We start from the raw sequence: 24,119 nt of genomic DNA on the forward strand, positions 1-24,119 counted from the left end.
AAAAAAAATGTAAAATTTAGAACACTATCTGATCGGGACTAGAAGCCGTGTGTTCAGTTTGGAGACCGCAGTATGATCTAAACCTGTGGTAAAGGAGACTAAATGAATAGTGGGCACTGTAGAGAAAAGAGCATGAAAGGAAGTGAAAAGAAAGACTGAAGGGGTAGGAAGCTTTATCTTGTCTGTTCCTGTCTTTTCTTTGCTTAACACACACACACACACAAACAGACACTGTTTTTTTCTATCTGTGAAGTTTCACTGAGAGTGAATGACGTGGATGTGTTTATTGAGCCTTTAGGGAACATGCTCAGGCTCATATGAGACATTTGACTGTGTATTTTTCTCATTTTAATGACCTGTTTTTTACCGATGTGCATCTATTGACAAACCTAGGACAGGAACAGAATGAGGCTATTTCTGCCTGTCGGTAATTGGACATAAAATAAAAAAAAAACCTTTTCGGAGTGAATTTTCTTAGGGAAATGACATCATCATTCTGAGACGACAGATTATCCGGTGTTATTGTAGGTTTCTGATGCATTAGTCACACAATCGATCGAATGCAGACTTTGTTTCTAACCTTAGCTTTCTGTGTGTTAGTAGATGCTATGTGCTGCTCTTAGAGTTCACCCAAAACAAAGCCTGAGCTCTGTTAAATGCAGAATAAATGAAAGTGGATGATTTTAAAGAAGCTTTTTGTGAAATAATTTAAGATGGTGTTGTAGAGCATCATGCTGACATGCTGCTTCAGACTCACCTGCATTCATGCAATTCTCTGAAGCCTTTTGGCTGGCAGACGGCAGACATTTTGCCTGTGTGTGGTTAACACTCGGCAGTGTGTTGCGGTATACAAAGCGCCATGCTGTCGCTGTGCTGGAAGGCACCTTTCCCCACTCCCCACTGAGGTTCATGCATCTTTTTATGGAGAAAATCCCACCCAGTTACACAGTGGGAGGAAGAGAGTATTTTACATGACCTGAATAAGAGCTTGATGAGCAGGTTTAGTGTTTGATTCTCTACGTAAGATCATTGTACAGCATACACCGATCAGGCATAACATTATGAGCACTGACAGGTGAAGTGAATAAGACTGATTATCTCCTCATCATGGCACCTGTTAGTGGGTAGGATATATTAGGCAGCAAGCGAACATTTTGTCCTCAGGAAAAATGGACAAGCGTTAAGATTTGAGTGAGTTTGACAAGGGCCAAATTGTGATGGCTAGACCACTGGATCAGAGCATCTCCAAAACTGCAGCTCTTGTGGGGTGTTCCCGGTCTGCAGTGGTCAGTATCTATCAAAAGTGGTCCACGGAAGGAACAGTGGTGAACCGGGGACAGGGTCATGGGTGGCCAAGGCTCATTGATGCACATGGGTAGCGAAGGCGGACCCGTGTGATCCGATCCAACAAATTAGCTACTGTTGTTCAAATAGCTGAAGAAGTTAATGCTGGTTCTGATAGAAAGGTGTCAGAAAACACAGTACATGACGGGTCGGGGCTGTTTTGGCAGCAAACGGAAAATGAACACAATATTAGGCATAATGTAAGGCCTGATCGGTGTATACTGGCAGTTATCCTGAATTATACACTATGTTGCCAAAAGTATTCGCTCACCTGCCTTGACTCGCATATGAACTTAAGTGACATCCCATTCCTAATCCATAGGGTTCAATATGACGTCGGTCCACCCTTTGCAGCTATAACAGCTTCAACTCTTCTGGGAAGGCTGTCCACAAGGTTTAGGAGTGTGTTTATGGGAATTTTTGACCATTCTTCCAGAAGCGCATTTGTGAGGTCACACACTGATGTTGGACGAGAAGACCTGGCTCTCAGTCTCCGCTCTAATTCATCCCAAAGGTGTTCTATCGGGTTGAGGTCAGGACTCTGTGCAGGCCAGTCAAGTTCATCCACACCAGACTCTGTCATCCATGTCTTTATGGACCTTGCTTTGTGCACTGGTGCACAGTCATGTTGGAAGAGGAAGGGGCCAGCTCCAAACTGTTCCCACAAAGTTGGGAGCATGGAATTGTCCAAAATGTCTTGGTATGCTGAAGCATTCAGAGTTCCTTTCACTGGAACTAAGGGGCCAAGCCCAGCTCCTGAAGAACAACCCCACACCAACCATAATCCCCCCTCCACCAAACTTTACACTTGGCACAATGCAGTCAGACAAGTACCGTTCTCCTGGCAACCGCCAAACCCAGACTCGTCCATCAGATTGCCAGATGGAGAAGCACGATTCGTCACTCCAGAGAACGCGTCTCCACTGCTCTAGAGTCCAGTGGCGGCGTGCTTTACACCACTGCATCCGACGCTTTGCATTGCACTTGGTGATGTATGGCTTGGATGCAGCTGCTCGGCCATGGAAACACATTCCATGAAGCTCTCTGCGCACTGTTCTTGAGCTAATCTGAAGGCCACATGAAGTTTGGAGGTCTGTAGCGATTGACTCTGCAGAAAGTTGGCGACCTCTTCGCACTATGCGCCTCAGCATCCACTGACCCCGCTCCGTCAGTTTACGTGGCCTACCACTTCGTGGCTGAGTTGCTGTCGTTCCCAAACACTTCCATGTTCTTATAATACAGCTGACAGTTGACTGTGGAATATTTAGGAGCGAGGAAATTTCACGACTGGATTTGTTGCACAGGTGGCATCCTATCACAGTTCCACGCTGGAATTCACTGAGCTCCTGAGAGCGACCCATTCTTTCACAAATGTTTGTAAAAACAGTCTGCATGCCTAGGTGCTTGATTTTATACACCTGTGGCCATGGAAGTGATTGGAACACCTGATTCTGATTATTTGGATGGGTGAGCGAATACTTTTGGCAATATAGTGTAAGTGTTTTTATTTTATTTTCAATGCTTCAAAGTGCTCTATGATCCATGACATTTTCTGTGCAACAAAATGGACCTGTTTAAAGTGACCCACAAGCAAACCATCCTCAGACCACCTTCAGCTGATTGTAGTGGGTTTGGGGTTCATTTTGTGGTCAGTTTAATTTGTGCATCATGAAAACAAAGTGGTCTCAGGCTGTTTCACATTTTGTATGCTGTACAGACTTCATGTTTCTGTCACCTAACAGAAAAACAACTCAAACGGCTTTCCACTGGTCCCTCAACAGGGTCAGCAGTGTTAGGGAGCAACAAATACAGATGAGCTAATAGGGCCACTATGGAACTAGCAGTTATGCTATAGAAATTCAGTTGTTAGGTGGCAGCAATAATAGCATTGTATTAGTGACAGAAATAATACTTATATAGTCCTGCACATGTGGAATATACACAGATAAGCCATATTATTAAAACCACTGACAGGTGACGTGAATAACATTCATTATCTTGTAACAATAGTGCCTGTCAAGAGGTGGGATATATTAAGCAGCAGGTAAACAGTTCGTTCTCGAAGCAGGAGAAATGGGCATGTGTAAGGATCTGAGCGACTTTGACAAGGGCCAAGTTGAAGGCTTGACGTCTGGGTCACGGCATCTCCAAAATGTCAGTTCTTGTGGGGTGTTTCTGGTATGCAGTGATTAGTACCTACCAAAAACGGTGCAAAGATGGACAACCGGTGAACCAGTGACAGGGTCATGGCCACCCAAGGCTTATTGATGTGCATGAGGAGTGAAGGCTAGCCAGTCTGATCCGATCCCTCAGAAGAGCTACTGTAGCACAAATTGCTATACTTAATTTAACTCTCTAGTACTGCTAAACATCAAGTAATCTTGATACTTCCTCATTTCCTTTCGGAAGAGGGGTGGCGGGGGCAGTGTTTAAATAATTACTCAAGCAGGTCTGTTTAGCTTCGCTCGCAAGTTTCCCCCCATAAATGTCATGATATCACTCTGGAAATGATTTCACAAGCTATTTGTCTTAGCACGTGTCAAAAATCTCACTACACGGGGAAAAGAAAACCATACATGCAGTTGGTTAGCTTGCTAACTCTCCAACCTACAGATCCTATAAAGCTTGCATTGCATTTCTGAAGGTTACAGAACATATCTACTTACATGATCTCCTAATAATGTAAATCCAAAGAGGAAGGAAAGTCTAGGTGGCTGTTTTCCAAGACAGATGAGTTTTTAATCATTTTTATTTTTATTTTTTCTAATCTTTTCGGCATGCCGTTGCAGCCCTTTTCAAATTGAAGCCCCATGTTATCTGGACACGTTGCAGCATTAAAGTAGCATGAGCTGCTCTCGCTATGGGATGTGGATAGTAAGTCTCAAATTAAAATCAGTTATAGTTTTTATAGCAAATCCAATAACCATGGAGGCTTTGCAAGGTAGGGTTTCCGTCTTGGCTAGTCAAGCATATTTCTGGCATTTATAGCAAGTGCCACAAAACAGATTTACTACACACAGATCCCAATGTGAAATTGCATGTATTATGAATAAATTCAATAAGCCTTTGTAAATAAGAAATAAGTAGCCTGTGGAAATGTTAGTATGCATGGATTTAATGAGTGTTTAGGACCTGTTGTGTAAACCTGCCAGTATTAATACGGGTACGTTGTTGTACCAGGGTTCCACTGCTGTGTGTTGAAGTGGAAGCTAAGCTCTGTTACTATCCTGAGGCTGAGAAAGAAGATTATTATATTTCCATGTAAAGTATAAAATATCAAAAATCTACGTCTCACTGTCTCTTCCTCCTGTGGTTTTATCTATGCTTGTACAATTTTATTTTAATTTTTTTTTTCTTTTTAAAGTTGCCCCTATCTTTTTAAGGCTGCTGTTTACTTGTATTTTTTCTGATGTCTAAAGGGTTGGCAGTGGGAGCTCAGGTTAAAGCTTAGATATTTATATTTAATTAGGAACATCTGTCTACCGGATTTGAGATACGTCCTTGGGTATTCTGCACAACACTCCGGTAATTCGAAAGTTTTGCATATTAAAAGTACTTTTCTGTGTTTTAAAAGTGGAAGAAGTGCAGCAACGACTATTCCAAGTCTAAATGCCTGACATATTTTCTATTCTTTTGCTCCCCCTTTTTTTTTTATACTGAATGGATTTTCCACTACAATAGACAGTGTTTCACGTCGCAATTCAAACATTCAAGTCAAGCACTCTGAATCCAGAACAAATTGCGAGCACATTTTGGCATCTCGTTGTTTACTTTGGTAGACAGCTGTATAGGTTACGGACACAAAAGAGAAAGAAAGAAAAGAATTGCCTAAAGCGTTGCTTTTTTTTTTTTTTTTTTCTGGCTCTTTTGGGTCAAAGTGGTAGTTACAGTCGATGAATCAGAACAGCCTGTCTAGGACCAAGTGAAAATGACATGTCAAAGAAAATGATGTGACGTGTGATGATGGATGGATCTTTCTCTCTATGCTACTGCCACCGGCCTACTGCGTCTACCGTCCACACCTCCGTATTACCCTCTCTGGACTTCCAATCGAGAAATGGAGGTGAGAAAGAAACTAATAAAAGAAGCCCATTTTAGCTTTTTTTTGCTCGCCGGGTCCCATGGTTCCTGCTCCCATATGATTTTTGTTAAAGTCACTGAATTAGTCGGGAATAGTGTCTGCAGCACACCATATCAGCAGCTTTGTTAGTGAAATTTTGATTTGGATTCAATTTATATAAGCCGATGTCCCCTGAGATAGCTCTGATTGTGAGGCAGTCGCACAGGACCTGGACTCTTAGATGCATTCAAATTGGCCCATAATGGCCCATGCAGAGCCATGCAAACTAGAGCAGGCCTTCCTTTGCCTCTTAATATATATTTATCAGGAAGAAATAGACTAGCCTTGGATGTTTGTGTTAAATAAATAAACTGGCCAATTTCAACTTCTTGGTTGATCCCCCAACCTGGCTATGCATGCTGTGTGATTTGCAGAGAGGTTTGTTCTGGTTGCATCAGTTTTCAGCGGCTCCCTCTGTGTCCCTTAACAACGATGCTTTAAAAAGGAAAAGCAGGCAGAATTGATACTGACATTTGTCAGATATAAATATAGAACGTCGGCCTGTGTAGCCCATCACGTTGTATCCGTTCACAGTTTTGTTATTGTGTAGTGTTCGGTAAATCTTGTGCATATTCAGAGCCTGCTTTTGCTCCCAGTAGGAAACCTTTCTTGAGATGTGACATCAGCCTGCTCTAGAGATCCTGCTGTTCTTCTGCTTTTTTCGAGGTGCTCCTAATGCAGCCCAGTGGCAGTGTGGCAGCTTTTATACACAGTAAAGAATGACAGAGATTAACCTTTAATTACTGCACTGTTTCTGACCCCGGCAACCTCTTTTCGGTGCATTCGTGAATCCTTCGCTTCCTCTGCCCCTCCTTCTCTCATACTCAGGAACACACACTTACACATCCAGGCACACTCTTGAATTCCTTCTTCCCAGCTCAAGCTCAAGCACATTCTTCCTTTGTTTCATAATTCTAAAGATTGTGCTTTGGATGAGCGCAGGACTGCTAACAGAACGTGATGGTGTCTGGCATTCCCAGCCGTGTCTGGCCTGCTGTGCTAATGAAGCCTCTACACACATCTCAGGGGTTCTAGTCATCTGTTTCTTCTCCTTTCTCATCGAAAGTGCAGTCACGCTCCCAGGGATGGAGGAGTCAGATATGCTAGGATTGACTGAAAGATACAGACTAGGATATATATAGTATGAGCGTGTGCATGCCTCCAGTGTTAGAGCAGACATCCAGCAGTCATGCAGTTCATTTGTATAATATCTATCTATCTATCTATCTATCTATCTATCTATCTATCTATCTATCTATCTATCTATCTATCTATCTATCTATCTATCTATCTATCTATCTGTCTGTCTGTCTGTCTGTCTGTCTGTTTTCTGACTGACTGTCTATCTATCTATCTATCTATCTATCTATCTATCTATCTATCTATCTATCTATCTATCTGTCTGTCTGTCTGTCTGTCTGTTGTCTGACTGACTGTCTCTCTGTCTGTCTGTCTATCTGTCTGTCTGCTGTCTGACTGACTCTCTCTCTCTGTCTCTCTATCTGTCTGCCTTTCTTTCTGTCTATCTGTCGGCTGTCTGCCACTCTGTTTTTCTGTGTGTCTGTCTCTTGCTATCTATCTGTCTGTCTCACTCTCTGTCTGTCTGTCTGTCTGTCTCCACCATATATATATAGAGAGAGAATCTACATCACCAGAGACCACTCACAGCATAATGAAATGCACGTCTTTAAACCGTCCAGCTTCTTCAAAATAGCCCCACAGCGCCTCAGCTAAAAACACACAGTCAAACAGCAGTCTCCCCAAAATAGCCCTTCTCAGTGTGCCACTACAGTGGAGCCTTTGTTCGCTGCGGCTCGTGTGAAACAGAGGCCCAGTGTCTTGTGTCCCTCCCTTCGTCTTTTTGATGTGCAGTCTGGCACAGCTAGTATGGTCTGTAAAGATGAGGGTAGGACAGAGCTACCTCTGCTCTGTAGGATCATCTCTACAATTCCACTGGACTCAACATGTCCACAGAGGATTTGTACTAGACAGACTACGTGTTCAGTACTTTCCTTGATCTTATCCTGCATATCACCTGGCATTGAACACAAGCATATCCAGTCACACCAGACCAGGAAACAGGAACTGGCTTCAATCAGATCCAAGAGAAGAGCTGCACTATTCACTGTTTATACATACAACTCACTTGGCTTTCTCTTTTACTTCATAATAAGTGTACATTATTGTTAGCTAGAGATATTAACAGTAGTGGTTAAGCTGCATTCTGTTGTCTGTGTGGTATAATTGCTGTCTGTGAGTGTATGAAGGTCTGGCATGTGCAGCACAACTGCTCAGCACTTTATATAGTGAAAAGAACACACAGGGTCTGATGTGTAAGCTTTGTAGATGTATTCTAGGCACAGTTATGGACAAAAACCCCAGCGTGTGAAGAGATGAAGGAAAACCTAAATGTGCATTTCAAGCACTGTACATGCAGCAAACATGCAAAGTGCACTTCTTGAACACAAATACTTTTTCATTTGAGTGAGAATCGCATTAAATCTGGCACATCAGTGAAATTACAGGGCAAAGAAATGGATGTAAGGAAGAATACCAACATCCAGATGAAGTACTAAACTGTGATGATGAGGTTTTTTTTTTACATGATTTTGCACGCCTCTCAAAAGCAGGTTAAATTAACAATGTGCGTGTTCCCCTGACAGTCCCTCCAAGATTTTTCGTGATTTTAGCAATCGCAGAAATTAACACATAATCAAGCAGACGCCACGATATTCAGATTTTCCGCAGATTTGGGCCAAGATGTGTCATCACAACACACATTCAGCTGAAGCCCTCTTCCGTTCACGTGTGGCAAACATGAGTACAGCTATCAAGAAAGTAATTACACATGTGTCTTCACTGATAAGAGTTTAAACGAAGAATCATGTGCTTGCAATTCCGCCAATTCAAGTACTTTTCTGCAATGAATAAATAAGTAAATAATAGCATGAAAATCTCTGAAGGTTGCATTTAAAAAACAGGAGCAAAATCGAGCAAAAAAATAAATAAATACTCAACAAATTATGCAAAATCATGGTATGACATTCCTGAGCTTTATAGTCAGTGTTGCCTAGTATGCTTTTTTAATGCAGATTTACTTAAAAAAAATTATATATTTTTATTTTTATTTAAATATTTTTTATTTATTTTTATTTTATTTTTATATTATATATATATATATATATATATATTATATATATATAATATCTTTTTTTGTAACAAAAACTTTTCAGTGATCTTGGGGGAAAGAGATGTTTTTTGGTCATTTAATGCCGCTGGGAAATTGGGAGTCTTTTTGTCACAAAAAAATCTGGGAACCCTAGACAGAGCATATACATCATAAAACCAGTCTTCTTCACATACAACAAAGACATCAACACATTAAACAGGACTTTTGTGATACTGCCAGTTTACCATAGTGCTGGATTCCTATTTAATTGCAGACATTTCTACAAAGCAGCTTATTTTGTACACAGCAGCCTTTTCAATAAAAGCAATTAGTAATAAAATAGCATTTTAACTGAATTAATTCCCTTCACGCTGTGTACGGAAGTCCTTATTTAATAGGAACTTTAATAAGGCGCAGTGATGAGCTACAGCCTTGCTAAGTTCAATGTTAATTTCAGACGCACTGCGAGCGCATTCTTGCAACCGCATCAGGTTGAGTTTTGCGCCGCACCTCCTGACGTACACACATATGGCCCATAGAGACAAATAGCTCTCGACTCCTGCGCTCTCGCCATGGTGTCTTTGGCATGTTGAGATCATTCTACAGTCGTATTTCAGCACGCACACACGGCTGCACAGCAGTCAGCTAATGCATTACGCAATTAATGCAATAAAATGTTAGAGAACGCTGATGCGTCTTATGTTCACATTGCAAGCCTGTGTAAGCATGCTAGCTGAGGCCACTCTCAGATAAGGCAAGTTTTTTTTTTCTAGCCTGGCTTCATGTGACAGATAAAAGTATCTCACACACCCACACATATGTATAAAAGGTCTATAGAATGTCCTAAGAGTCCAGAACTGGGCGAATTGATCATTCTCATGTAGGAATGCTCTGACATTTAAGAGCTCTGTATGATATATTCGGTAAAAAGGATGCTTTCTGAAATGTCAAAATCAGCACTGAGTGATGTGACACAAAGACCCGAGGCTCCTTCCTCATCCCTTCAGGTGCAAATTTATGACACATTTCTAAATCTAAATATCTGCGAGTCTAGCTTTGTGTGCTTACAGTTTGTTGTGTGTTTGAGGGTTTTTTTTCCGGCTCCATCAACAAATTTGTCTCCCTGTGAGACTGAAAAGTCAATGCCGCCTGGAATAAAAGAGAGAGAGAGAGAGAGAGAGAGAGTTTTCACTGGGGGAATTCCAGACCAATGCCAGCTATAAACATCAAAATTCATTGTACTGAGAAGCTTGGGAAGAATGTTTGTCTTGGCTGCCTGCGTTACTCTTTCTGTGTCTCACTCACGCACATGCACACAATTCCAGCCTGTTTTCTGTTGAGTCAGAGGAAAGCCATCTGCCACACCGCGATAATGGGTCACAAGGGAAGCAGGGTAAGGGTAAGAGTAACGATGAATTAAAAAGTACGAAAATGGGCACCGCTTGGCTAGACGTAAGCCTTGCTATGTTCTTGTCGACTTCATCAGTCATGTCAAGAGGCACACATAACCGCCTAATATGCGTTTTTGTCACATATATCATGTGCCAGCTGTAGAATATGTACATATCTGTGTTAGAATTGTAAAAATGTGTTTATAATAAGCAAAGCTCCATTTCTGTAATGTCAAGCGCACATGAAGAAGACAGAAGATTATTGTCGCTGGAGATTTCAAATGTTGCATTATCATGAGGATTAGAGAAAATAAGATGCCAGGGATAAGCAGCAGGGGAAGATATAAAGCTATGAGACAGGGCTCAGAGCAGAGAATTATTGGGCCATGCATGTCTAGAGGAGCATGCTGTTCCTTGAATAAGGCTATGGTCTTTCAGTATTTAATACAGATCGATGCGGCCCACCGTCGAATTGCCGGAAAACAATTCTACTGAGCCTCTGATCGTTCATTCTGTTTGTCAAGTGTGTCAGGGTCTGTAAAGTAGGACAAAATTTAGGACTGTGACCCAATAAATTCTAAGACGGATGAAGAAGTAACAGGTTCATGGATGCGTCTCTGGCTGATTAGATTTTAGCAGCTAGTTTTTGGGCAAACTATCACGTTAAATCCTGATGAGATTTAATGTCCTGAAGTCAGATTTTGCTGCACAACATCATCGTTCAGTGACGATTTCAAAATCGTGTCTTCTTCAACTCATCACTTGAACGATCACATCACATTTCCCTTCGCGAAGGCATAACAAAACTAATTTTTCTTCTTTTAAAGGCAGCGTCGGATGAATTGATGAAGCGATCTCCGGGTCAGCCGGGATAATGGAATGGAGGGAAGGTTCCAGACGAGAGCAAAGGGTTGATTACTGAGTCTTTTCCATTAACTCTGGGTGCAGTGCGGGGTTAGTGTGTGACTCGAGGTTAACGCTCATTCTTAATCTTTCCTGTGTAACATAGGGTTCAGTAATCCGTCTGTTTCACTGTTGGCTTAGCATCAAGTCTCAGTTTAAGAAAGCAAACTTCCCAAACTGTCGTAGCGCTCATTTTTCACGTTTGACATTTTAAGCGATTCCATCGAACTTGTCATTGTTACGTCGTCTTAAGTAGTCGGGTAGCCGGATGAATCTGAGGAGGTGTCTTTATTACGGAATAAAGTCAGCTATACTACGTGCCTCGTTTCAGCTCCGGTGTGAGAGAGTGAATGAACTGGAACAAATGAGGCTCTTGGATAGTTAAATGTGGCCCATAAAGAAAGAGTTTAACAGCTGAGAAAGAGCACAATGTTTGACGATCATCTTAGGTATTTAATCCTTATTACAGGTTTTTAACAGTACTCTAAATTCACAGCATAACCTACTATGAAAGCGCCTGAACTAAATCGTACTTTCTTATTTATACTGGCTTTCTGTCAAATCACTGTCCATGCATAATTTATTGGTGATCTCGCATAACTCCTATGAAGTTCCACTGATTGAATGCTGCAGCACGGCGGTATTGATCAGTGTTAGTGTTGCCTCCTGAGTGGGCAGGTAGGATATACACACAGGATTTGAGACTTAGATGAGGAGTAGTCAATTAAGGTTTAACACAATCCTGCACATGACAGATAAATAGTGAACAGAGTATAAGCTGGGAGAATCCCAGGTTGTGTTTCTTCAGCTGTGGTGTTGTGTAGAGTCTCACTCTAGCAACTCGTCCACCTCGAGGTTCAACGTGTTGTGTGCTCCGAGATGCTTTTCTGCTCATCACACTTGAAAGCGTGGTTACACAACAGCCTGCAGTACTGCTGCTCACTGGAGTTGTCTTATCATTCTGTGTAAACACTAGACTGCTTGTGTGAGACTCTAGTGCCTCTAGACTGCGTGAACATGCCAGGAGATCGGCAGGTTCTGATATCCTCAAACAACTCATTTGGCTATGAGATCATATTTTCCACATTTCCCTCATGTTTGATGTGAATGGTAAATGACCTGAAGCTCTTGACCCGAATCTGTATGATTTAATGATTTAATGCATTATGTTCTGCTGCCCCGTGATTGCCTGATAATTGGTGGGTAATTATTGATTGATTAAAGTGGCCCGAGTGTGTGTGTTCATGTGCGTGTGTGTGTGTGTATGTGTGTATTCATGTGAGTGTGTTTGTGTTCATATCAGTGTATATGTGTGTGGGTGTGTGTCTGTGTGAGTCCATGTGGGTGTGAGTGTAGTCATGTCTGTCTGTGTTTGTGTGTGTATATCCATGTCAGTGTGTGTGTGTTTGTGTATGGGTGTGTGTAAGAGAGAAAGAGAGAGCATTTAAAATTATTTTAGCTTCATTCTTGATTTTTCACTGGATACAGTATAGATATAACATATATATATTTCATATTTTTGATATTTTAATATTAATATTTTAATATCTAACATCTGAGCAGATTGAAAGAACAGGTTAAAGACCTATTAATGAAATCAACTGACAACACAATAGCCGTGAAATTGAGATTAACAGAGAATTACTTCTTTTTTTTTAAAAAAAATAAAGAATTAGCTCATTAAATACTTTTTAATGCAAGGGGAATAGAAATAAACAGGAAAAGGTTCGGTTAAGAATCTTAATAAATGAGAAACAGAGCACTTTCTCTGTGTTGACTGTATTAACATATTCCTGCCATGGGGGTCTCCAAATTTGTAAATCCCCCATAATTACGTATTGGCCCTTTAACGTCTGCTTTTAAATATATTTAATGTGGACATTACTAAGGACTACATGTTCAATAATAAACTGAGAAACATGTCCGTGTGTAAAATTAGTCTGCTTTTATTTCACTTTTTTTTTATTTGCTTTTATTTATTTTTATTGTAATTCACGTCCTTTACTTTGCTAATATTTGTGCTGTTTACGCTTGCACTTTTTTATTTTGTTTAAATGGCTCACAAATTCCTCCACTATTCACTATTCACTGCAAAGAACATGTTTTTATTATCAAGAGTTTGTGCAGACAGACCTCCAGGAGGAGGTTTTGTCCTCAGTGGGTTTTCAAATCACAAACTCAGAGTGCTGCTTCCTAGTCTGTTATTGTTCTAGCTAACATGTTTGCTCTGTGTTGATTTCTCCAGCCTGCAGGCCTTTCTCCTGGTGAGAATCAGACTCCTGCACTGCTCCTGGCTCCGGGGTTGAGGTGGGGCCAAACACCCATCAACCAGTCCACGCCATGGGACACGGACGAGCCTCCAGTCAAACAGCACAGAGAGAACGACACGGCAGGTATGCTGCCCTCTTTCACCTTTCTCTCCGTCAGTCCTGGATGCTACTGGAAAAAAGCAAAGTTGTTATTTCCAAAATTTCAACACATATCTACTGAAAACGAACCATGGAAATGAAATAATCTCATCAGCAGCTGTATTATCATTATACCTGACAGTATAGTGACTTAGCAGCTGTTGGCTAATTCTACTGATTCTATACACGCACACACCCTGACCTGATTTTCGATTTAAAAATAAGTGTGACATCTGTAATAAGAATATAAGAGATTAAGTGATAAAGGGTTGGAGGCTTCTGACATCCTCTTGCAGAGATGAACTCACACTCGCTGCTTTAGAGCTGCCAATTTTCTCCCATTACTCTGGCAGCCTTCTAATGTTAGCATGCTAAATCATTCACGAAGCGGTGAAAGAGGACTCGAACTCCACGAGTGAGTAACCAAATCAGGACGCATGTAACGCTGCGATATCAGCACAGCTAGCACTTTACATTTTACACAGTAAAGCGCAATAATGAAAAATTGAAAAGAGTTGATTATCATTCAGTCTGAGTAGACCCACACTAATTCAAGCGCTTTAATGAGGACGAGGTGTTTCTCCGGCTGGACAGACCTGCCTGTGGAGAGAAGAGTCGTTATTTTTGACCTTGATGATTGGACATAGTGACCGGCCCTCTCTGTCCGTGACCCCCCTCACGCCGTGATGTGATTGTGTGATTGAGGGGCTCCCAGAGGGAGGCAGTGTTCACATTAAGTCCCTCTCACACTTACAGCACCCTGCTTGAGCTCCATTAGCTCTGAAACCAGCTCCACTTAATTGAAGCGAACTACACGGATCCTGCTAACGGCTCGGCTGGAATTAATGAACGAGCTAAAAAAGAAATGCTCTGGAACTTCTTTTTCTATTAAACTTTTCTTCAGACTTTTTTATTTATTTTTTTAAATGTATGTTTTTTTTTAGATTTTTAATTAGGTGATAAATTTAAGTAAACGTTCAAAGGCCAAAGAATTATGTATAGAACAACTGAGATTTCATCATAGCGCATTTTAATTACAGAAGACAAGCGAGCGATCAAGTCCAGGATCTATTTCATGTTAATACAATCACTTTTCCCTTCTAAAAAAAAAGACCTTTTATTAACTATGCAGCCGAAGAAACTGTGAGCATGTTGGGCAGCGCTAATGAGTGCAGGCTTATGAATATAATTATGGTGAAGAAATTGACAGGAACTCTTTAATATCTTTGATAAAGAATGAAGTGGTGGGTGATCTAACTTACACATTCCCGGTAAATCGATACGCGTTCAGCGCAACTCAATGTTTTCTCATGGTGCAGTATGGGAAAGGAGCATCCTGTGCTTTCTGTTATGATTAGCCTTAAGATTTTACTGAATAATGCAGGTAACATGCTCACACATGCTGCACTAGATCATCTATTCTCATTACTATCTCTCCCTCTATCCACTCTACAGTGCAACCAGGGCCAGTGTCATGAATAATGTTTTTAAATCTTCCTTTTTCCCCTCCTGGTGTAAAGTACCCCATAGGCCTTCTGTGCTATTTTCGTTCCTTTTCCACAGGAGACAGGGCACAGGTCCAACATGGCTGCATATTCATGAGATTAATCGGGCCTGTTGTGGATGTGGATAAGCTTTCCCATGAGCCGTTTCTCAGACCTGTAGCACCTGTAGCACCCAGGACACACGGACTGCACCGGGCCTCATCAGCTTATATTATGCGCAGTATTTATATCTCAGGATATAAAGGAAACTTTGTGACACGGTATATAATCCATACGTAGTGGTGAGATTCTGTGATACATGAATTAATTAGTGAATGCATTAGTTGATACGGTTCTCTAGGGAAGAGTCAGTCTCAGACCTACGGAAAGAAATGTGCTGTAGTAAGGAAAACGCTTACGTAAGATAAACGCATTGTTCTTAAAGGCCAGATTTATAAAATGATTTATTATGTGAGCAGCATGTTATGAGTGGCTTTTTAATCTCGACGTGTGCGAACATGCGAGCTGACAAACACACAGACTGTCAAGGTCTTGGAAATTAAAACATTCTATTTAAAATTTTCAGAAAAATTAGTTTTAAATATGGTATTTGCCTGCAAATTCAATTCCTGACAGCACCACAGCTATCCGTGGCCAGGACTCCAAGAGAATAAAATTGGCTGTGCTCTCTGGGTGAGAGGGGTGGCATACTGTCTCTCTCCTGCCAACCACAGCGACACTAGCCAATCGTGGGCGTCTGGGAGCTTATGCATGCGGAAACAGGGCGGACTGTGCTTTCCTTCAAGTGTATGCTGATGTTGCTGCCCTGTGACACAGCGAAAGCAGAACTTTAATAAAGATGGCTTCACACACCTGAGAGGAAGCATGAGATAGCCTTCAACCTTGCTAAATGGTTGTTGTTGTATGATAAGATAGACCTGACTAATGGCTGGGAATTTGCCATAACTAAAATAAGGGGAACATTTTTGTTTTTTTTTCACTAAACATGCCATATGTATCATAAACATACTGTCAGACATTGACCTTGCGTTGTTATTGCACTTGTACTTTACTTTACTTCCATAGATATTCCACTGGCAAAAACAAAACTCGAACCAGATACTACAATATTATTACATAATATTAATAATGTTAATTAATTAATTAATAATAATAATAATAATATCATCTCTAGTACTAATACTGCTACAGTTATTAACACTATTACTACTACTACTACAGTACTATAAATAACAAACAAACAGATAAATACCTTATATATAAAGAACATGTATTTATATAATTATATATATATTATATAATGTAGGATAAAATAGAATAATTAGCTAACTATAACTGTTAAAACGTAAAACAGTGATTTTATAATCTGAAGTAGCTTGAGATGTTTGTGAAAAAGCATGATACATATAATCTGTAAGTAACCTTTCCTCATGGCATCTCTTTCCTCCTCCATCAGGTCCTCCATGGGTGCCTCCAGTGGTTGCAGTGAGTCAGCCGAGTCTCTTAGCTCACTCATACGCGCTGCCTCAGCCTCCTGCATACAGCCAGGGAGCTTCTGTCCAGTCACCTGTCATTGGCGTAACCCCTGCCATCCAGACCCCGATTCCTCCTCACCACCCGCTCATGACCGCACACTTCCAAGTTCCTCCGCACTCATCCCAGCCGCCGGGCAGCCTGGTGCTCAGCCTGCAGAACCAGTCACCTTACAGCACCAACCAGCCGCCCATCACGCCCTCACCCATGCCGGCCGGAGGACACAGCGTGGTGGGCAACGGGCACCTGACTCACCCGCTCATGCAGCTGCCCGCCCTGCCTTCCTCTGCACTGCCACTGACCAACGGGCAGCTTTCACCCGTCTCAGCTAATCAGGACGGCCCGAACGGGCTGCAGATGCTACGTACGGTGGGCATGGGGAAGTACGAGTTCACAGATCCTGGGCATCCTAAAGGTAAGAGAGCAGAACCATGGCCTTTTAAAAACAACAAACTTGCCTTGGGTTGTCATATAATATCTCTTCCAGGAAATTGCATTTAATGTTGGCTATGAAAGATGCTAAAACCATGCTGATGGGAGGTTGTTCAAAGTAAACCCCAGGACCAGTTCAATCAAAGCACTTTCAAGGTTTTGGATTTGAGCAGTAACAAATGCCACTTGGACGTGTTGCTTTCCCTGAAAACGCCTTGCCTTCTGAGAGTCATGTTCTGTGGAGACTTAACTAGTTTTGTGGTAATAAATTGTTGTTTTCACAAGATAACCTTGGATTAGGCCATGTCAGCCTGAAACAGATGTTCACTATTCCCTGAGCAATTTTTGCATTTAATGAACCTTTTAATCTAGGTTTAGATTGGCTTTTAAGCTCTTTTTCGTTCTTTTTTTTTTCTTTTACGAGCTTTATAAAACCTGAGCAATTTACTTACCACACTGATCCAGCTTTGTCTTTTAAGCTACAAAAATTAAAGATCCAATTCAAGCTCTTTATGTCGAGGGCCTGCTGTTTATTTTTCACGATTTGTTGCATCTTATCACTGCTTTTCTGAATCCCATCAGCCATGATACCACATCCAAGTAAGAATGCAATCATTTTTTTTAGCTTCACTTATCAGTGATGTTTCTTATTATTTTTGTACTGAGAAGTAAAATATAATATTTTCTGGGAGGAGGGTTTGTCAACTCCAGTGCCACGGGCTGGATGCAAACCCAGCATTATATTTCAATGGATCGAATTGAGTGCTTAAAATATGCTGCAGCAGAAATATTTGGGGAACAAATAACCCTTGTTAAGTGACACTTGCTTTTGAACCAGCGTGACATCTATAGCAGATCCTCTCTTGCAGCCATCTTGCAATGAATCTTGCAATCAAATACATATATGTAAATGACTGACTTGAAGGCAGCTCATCAAGAAAAGACTTGAAAAAGATGTTTAAAGATGATTAGACAGAGAAGCCCGCCTTTATCCTAGCCTTCGAGTTCAAAACAAACGTCTCACGTGTTCAGAGACCGCGGCTTTTGTGAAAAGTGGTAATGTGAGGCTTCGGTACAAACCAAACTACCACTTCAAACCACTTCAGATGTAAATATTCAGACATGCCACTTATTCTACACCAGGATTTTTATGTAGCAGCACCTTCCCGGTTTTTGTTGAATTTTCTTGTAATGGAGGCTTTTTCTCAGTTGCTTGTCAGAGTGTGGTACGCTTTACTTTAGAAAAACATTCCTGGGATCATTCGGTCCTTTTTTACCTAGCGGTCTCTTTGAACTTCTGAGAGCCCTCCTAGCATAGCTATCAGAGGTTGTGAGTGCTGTGGGGTTTTTAGAGCCTTGTCCCCCATCGAGAGAGGCTCTATAAGTCAGCACACACTCGTGCAGGTGTGAGAAGCGCTCCCCTTCAGTCTGTTATATTTCCTCGTCATGCCTTAGCGCAACATGCTGAAAGGGTTAGCGCAGAGAGAGTGAGGCGGCACGGCAATAAGCGAAGCCCTGCATGTCCTTGGCTCTGGGGTTGAATTTGAGAAGGGCAGGTCCTCCTCAGATGACATCTTGACAAGGATCATATGGTCAAAAGGATCAAAGGTGCACATATCATACACCATATGTGCAGCTTTCAAACTGGCCTTCATCTGTGTGGTATTTTACCACGGGTACAGCTCTTTCTCAGCATAAAGCAGGGATTCTGTGTGTGTGTGTGGGTGTGTGTGTGTGTGTGTGTGTGTGTTTGTGTGTGTATTTTCACTCTTCTTTGACCTTCGTAGTCCGGAGGCATTTGTCAGTTATAATGTTTTTTTAAATAAAAGGAGAAACGCTCACAGGCATGAGTACATAGTTGATTTGCCCTGTGGCTTTTAAGAGAGCAATTTATCACCTGCCCACATGAACATCCGAGCAAGAACAAGGACGAACTATGGAAGTGCCGGCGAGTGTGCTGATTTGTGTGCACGTCTCCATGTGTGTATTTAAAGGCATTGTCCGCCATGAATCATAGCCACCTTTCAAGCACTGCCTTTGTTTGTAGTTGAGGAATGCTAGGATGCCTGACTTTGAAGCAGCAGCATCAGAGGGGCGGTTGCTCCATGCGCTATGCGTCCGACTTCGCAAGCTGTCACCTCGATGCAGCACCGGGTCAGAGTATGTGGAAGGATGAAGGTATATTGTGTGCTGTTGACACTAAAACAGGAGCAGAGGCTTTTCCAGCAGGTTCTGCATCAGCAGGGCAGAACAGCCTCAGGACATACAGTGAATAACCATACCTTTCTCAGCAGCGTGAGGATTATATAGAGGAAAAAGATGGCCATAGATCATGTCTTATATACTCTGTCTTGCTGTTCACCTTGTAAATGGATGTTAATAAGGAGAAACTGAGGAACGGGGTCATTTGACGGCACTACAGGGATAAGGAAGTGATGGATGAGACGATGTTCCTTTTTTGAAACAGAGCCACTATTCTGTCTGAAATCCTCCACATCAGACGCCAGCGCTTGAGAAAAAGGTCCCTGTTGACTGCCAACATACATTTTTTTTTTATATTATTGTTTCTTTGCTTATCGCAGTGGAAGTATTGAGATGGAAAATAAGACACCGTCATGCACCTAGCTGAATTTTCACTATATCATTTTGTGTCTCACTTCCAGTTATTTTGTAGCCGAAGCTTCGCCTCAATCCTGGCTCTGCTTTCCTGAATCCTCCGCACTAACCCCCGGGTCGTCTAGACGGCTCAATTAGATCACTAATCAGTTTGGACAGGTAGTTATCAGCATGATCGAGAGGCCACCTCGCGAGTGTTGCTCTCAAACTGAGGCTTAGAGCTCATAATGCTGTCACTTACACTCACACACAAGCGTCACCCTCAAACATGCACCTTGTTTCTTTAAAAACGGCATCTTTGGAGAGCTAATGCAAATTTTAATCTAGACACCTTTTCGCCTGTAGCTGTACGAGATGAGGAACATGGTTGACTTGATGCCGAAATTGTATTTCCGCTAGCAATATAGTTATCATTAGTGGGTCAGGAAAGAAATATTATCATCTTTGGAGTAGTGATGAGCGGTGATTTACGCATATATCTGCATTTACATATAAATTAAAGTTTTTCAACTGGAATGATTTGAAATGGGTAAATATTTCGGGTGTGTGAGAGCACGCTCTACGCTCGCACGGTGGTCTGAATCGGTCGCTGCCCGCGCCTCTAAACCTGTGACACAACAGCATAATGGCAGGCATACAGTTGAACTGAATAGGTACATGATTTATTGCTATTCATGGAACCTGGATACTTTCTCTCACTCACCACTTTTTCAGAAATTCTTCCGAAAAAATTGCTTTGCGGACATTTTCTGCCATCTTGTAATTCAAAAGGAAAAAAACAACACACTTGATAACATCGATAACATTGAGTCCAATTCCCAGCATTTGAATGACAAATATTTGGATTACTGTTTACGTCTCAGTGAAGAAGAATCCCCGTAAAAGTAGGAGATGGTTTAAAAGTACGACCCGCTGAATTACACGAGGTCGTGATGATGATGATGATAATGATGATGAAGGGAGAAGCCTCCATTTTGTGATTAGCTCACAGCTGCTAGGCTTCTCTGGATCTTGGTAAGAAATTCCAACAAAGCTTTGGACTTCTGCCTGCGAACGCTACAGTAAAGCAGATTAATCATACAGTATAGATGAACTGTACAAACCATTTGATGTGAATTTAAAAGAGAAATACATTTCTGCCAAATCGTTGCTTTTGGGATTGTTTTTTTATTCTCCTGTTTAATATACATAATATATTTAGAAATCATTATAACTGTGCTTATAATTCTATGGAAGTTGGTTGTAAGCATTTTTAACGTTTCTATTAACAGCAGTAATTTATTCGTAACTAATAATCATGTAACTAATAAGCATCGCTTATCAATATAATAGCATATGGTGTACTTGTACAATGTTCTTAACCAGTAATGATTAACAGCTTCATAATTGTAAAGAAATCATTTATTAGATTGATAAAAACAAACAACAACATTACAAATACGGTTGTAAGGAAACTACGTGGCACAATGAATTTTATTGGAAAATTATTGTGAGTTATTCAGGAATTAGATACAGCACATTATTAGAGCTTTTACTAGCGCTTATAAAAAATACCTTCAAAACATATACAAACTAAACTGAATTATTAGCACGATTCTAATGATTTATGAATATGGGTTGCATAGACAGGGTTAATGTTGCTTTTGTTGTTTACTGAGGAAGCTGTTTTGCCGAACAAGTTAAAGGTGTTAAAGATTTCCCAAATTTGCATCAGCTCTGTAGATAAACCTGATTTCCAGCTTTAATTTAGTTACAGCCACATTGGGTGTGTGTGTGTGTGTTTTCTTGGATAGCATGGTTTAATAGTAAAAAAAAAAAACAAGTATAGTACTCAAAGTGAAGTATTAAACTTGAATATATTGTTCAGGAATATTTTATTTAAACAGGCAAAACAGCACAGACAGAGAAACCCATCAATTCATCAAAGTGCATTTAATGTAAACATTCACAGTGCAATCAGGTAATCATTGTGGATTGAGCATCTCACTTATGAAGAAAGACACCCCAGCAGCCCAGGCTGTGTCACACTGCATAGATTTTGCTGCTGCCACAGCACTGGCAGCCCCTTGTGCATTATTATTCGGAGTGCCTCCATTGAGACATTATTCTGAGCTGGAGTGAAGCTTGGTGTGGGAGAGGAGATGAAGTCTGTGCTCATTATCATGCTTTAGAAAGGAGAATCCCACTGTGAGCCCATACGTTCCAGCCCTTGCAGTTAATATAATACACAGCTAGCGAGAGAGCTCATTAAGATTGATCATGCACCAGCCGACTGGGCCGTACCCGAACCCTGCACCGCTTCCATTAATCACTCGCTTTTCAAGATAACATGCCGCGTCACCAGACAGGTCCACTCAGAGATGCAGTCGGGAAAACATTGAGTTCTCTCTTATTCACTCTGCGTTCCTGGAATGTCCACGGCTTGTCACCTACTGCACACTTCCCCTCCCTCTCTCTCTCTCTCTCTCTCTCTCTCTCTCTCACGATTGCCCTTATATTTCTCTTCCTTTCCCTTTCCCTTGCAATTGTCCTTCTGTTTCTCCAAATACAGGCCATCTAAGTCAGAGCTTTAATGACCTGTTTTCAGTAGGGAGCCAGAGTGATTAGGGAAGCGACAGGGGAAATTTGATGGCAGAAGGGATTAGACCGTGGGTTAAAGAAGAGTCTTAAGTTCAGATTGTTTGCTTCCTGTGACATGTGGACCCAGATATAAAAACACACACACACACACAGAAGAAAAAATGAGCAGCCTCGGCTCTTGTTGGTGGCAGAACCTCTTTTTTGTTGGCTGATGAATGATGAACACAGCACCAGAGAGTAGGGGTCAGAGGAAATGGACACCAGATCAGTTCCCGGAGACAGTTCATATATAAGTAATGTGTGTGTAGGTTTTCTGTTTAGGATACTCGTTCCAATTGCCTTCTAGGTGCAGTGCAGCTTACTGTGTTATCGGTAAAGAGGAAACAGTGTGAGCTCATAGCTCATCCAACCCCCCAAGCGCACACTCCCCCCCCACAGGTGCCTCAGTTGTGGAAGCTCAACAGGAAAAGGGTTATGAAGATCTGCTATGCTTTTCTAGCGCTCATTACCAGGCCGGCGATATTCAGGGCAGCGTGGCGCCCTGGAACCATATCATTTCCAGCTCCATACACGCTGCAAGCATAAATCGATTTGTGTGTTTAAGTGGAGTCAACCTGGAAAGGACTCCATTTCCCTGTGCTCTATAAGCAGACCGTCTCTGTGCCAAAAGATTAATTGGCATAAGTTGACGTGCAATATTGTGCACAGGGATTAAAATAGGCAGTACAGTTTCATCTCTAAAGTTTCCCATGCAAATAGCAGATCCTGAAAAGTATGCGCTGTTCTCTACTAATGAGAATGTGTTCAATTACAGAATGAGAAACAAGGTTACACAAATAGCAATGTAATGCAAGTGAAAATGGCAAGACACAATGAATGTCATCATGAAATCTCCCAGCTGTGCTGATAGCATTTACCCTGATAGTTTTGCATCTCGTTCTCAAACAGAAAAGTAATTCACTCCAAAATGATTCTAAAAAAAGTGCAGTCTCCACCGTAACTCGGCCGAGAGAGGAAACACGCTCTGGTTTTTTCAGTACAAACACTTTTTCTTATGGAATTAGGAAGACTAACTTAGTGTGAACCTGCACTTTCCACTATGTCAGCTGTTTTTAATTGTTTGGCTGAAGTTAACAAGGAAGAGCTTTAACTGTGAAATTTCTATGTAAAAAGTTCTTTGTTTTGGAGTATCCACAGTGCAAGCTGTTTATTTTCCGATTGTTTTGCCGTCATGGCTGTAACTTTTAGCGTGTTTTATCATTGCTCAGTAACGCAGAGTTAAAAAATCGGTGTGCTTTGTCATACGTTCATGATTCTAAAATACACGTATATTTGGTGTTTAATAGAATAAAAATAAAATACAATAAGACAGTTATGTACAGTATTTCATAATATTTCCTTCCACATGTATTAATATCAGCACCAATCCTGTTATGTATTGATACATCAATGTGTTGAGATTCAGTCAGTTTATGCCGACGACTGGATGCCATTTAGCTAGAGGGGTGAGTCTTGGGGTGAGTAGTGTGAGTTTAGTATTTCATAATAAGCTTTATCTAATGCTAATATAATATGATGGCATTGAACTCCTCTGATTTTGCAGTACTACTACTACTACTACTACTACTAATAATAATAATAACAAATCATCAGCCAGTCATGTGGCAGTAGACAGTGCATATTTCTCCATTGTTTTATGTTTAGATGCCTTTGTTTGTGTCTGAGAGTTGCCAACTAAATTTTGTTGTATTGTATACAATGACAATAGAGTACCTTATCTTACAGTACCTTGAAACCATGCAGATGCAGATGCAAATGCAGATGTTGTTGGCAGTCAGGAGTGGAAGCCAGTGTGCTCTTTTTTTCCTGTAGTATCAAGCCTGTTCGATGTGGAGTAGGTATTTTTTTCTTTGCGACAGTTGTAGAGTGATTAATTGTCTTAACCTTCCTGTCAGCTTGAAGCAGTCTGCCTGTTCTGCTCTGACCTCTCTCATCAACAAGGCGCTTTCACTGACAGATCTGCTGCCCAGTCAATGTTTTTTGTTTCTTGCACCCTTCAAAAATCAGCCGTTTCACATTTTGTTCACCTGCCACCTGATTGGCTGCTTAGATAATTGC

General features: G+C 41.2%; 1 protein-coding gene across 2 annotated transcripts in view; it reads left to right on the top strand.

The window, feature by feature from the left end:
* LOC131345641 (kelch-like protein 29) overlaps positions 1-24,119 on the top strand; it is a 183,155-nt gene that overhangs the window by 96,502 nt on the left and 62,534 nt on the right. For both annotated transcript variants that reach the window (XM_058378623.1, XM_058378622.1), the window contains 2 exons: positions 13,173-13,320; positions 16,297-16,788. In XM_058378623.1, coding sequence (XP_058234606.1) covers positions 13,173-13,320; positions 16,297-16,788 — 640 coding nt within the window. The remainder of the gene's footprint in view (positions 1-13,172; positions 13,321-16,296; positions 16,789-24,119) is intronic.

This window comes from Hemibagrus wyckioides, linkage group LG25 (genome assembly GCF_019097595.1).
Source record: "Hemibagrus wyckioides isolate EC202008001 linkage group LG25, SWU_Hwy_1.0, whole genome shotgun sequence".
In the NCBI taxonomy this organism is placed as follows: Eukaryota; Metazoa; Chordata; class Actinopteri; order Siluriformes; family Bagridae; genus Hemibagrus; species Hemibagrus wyckioides.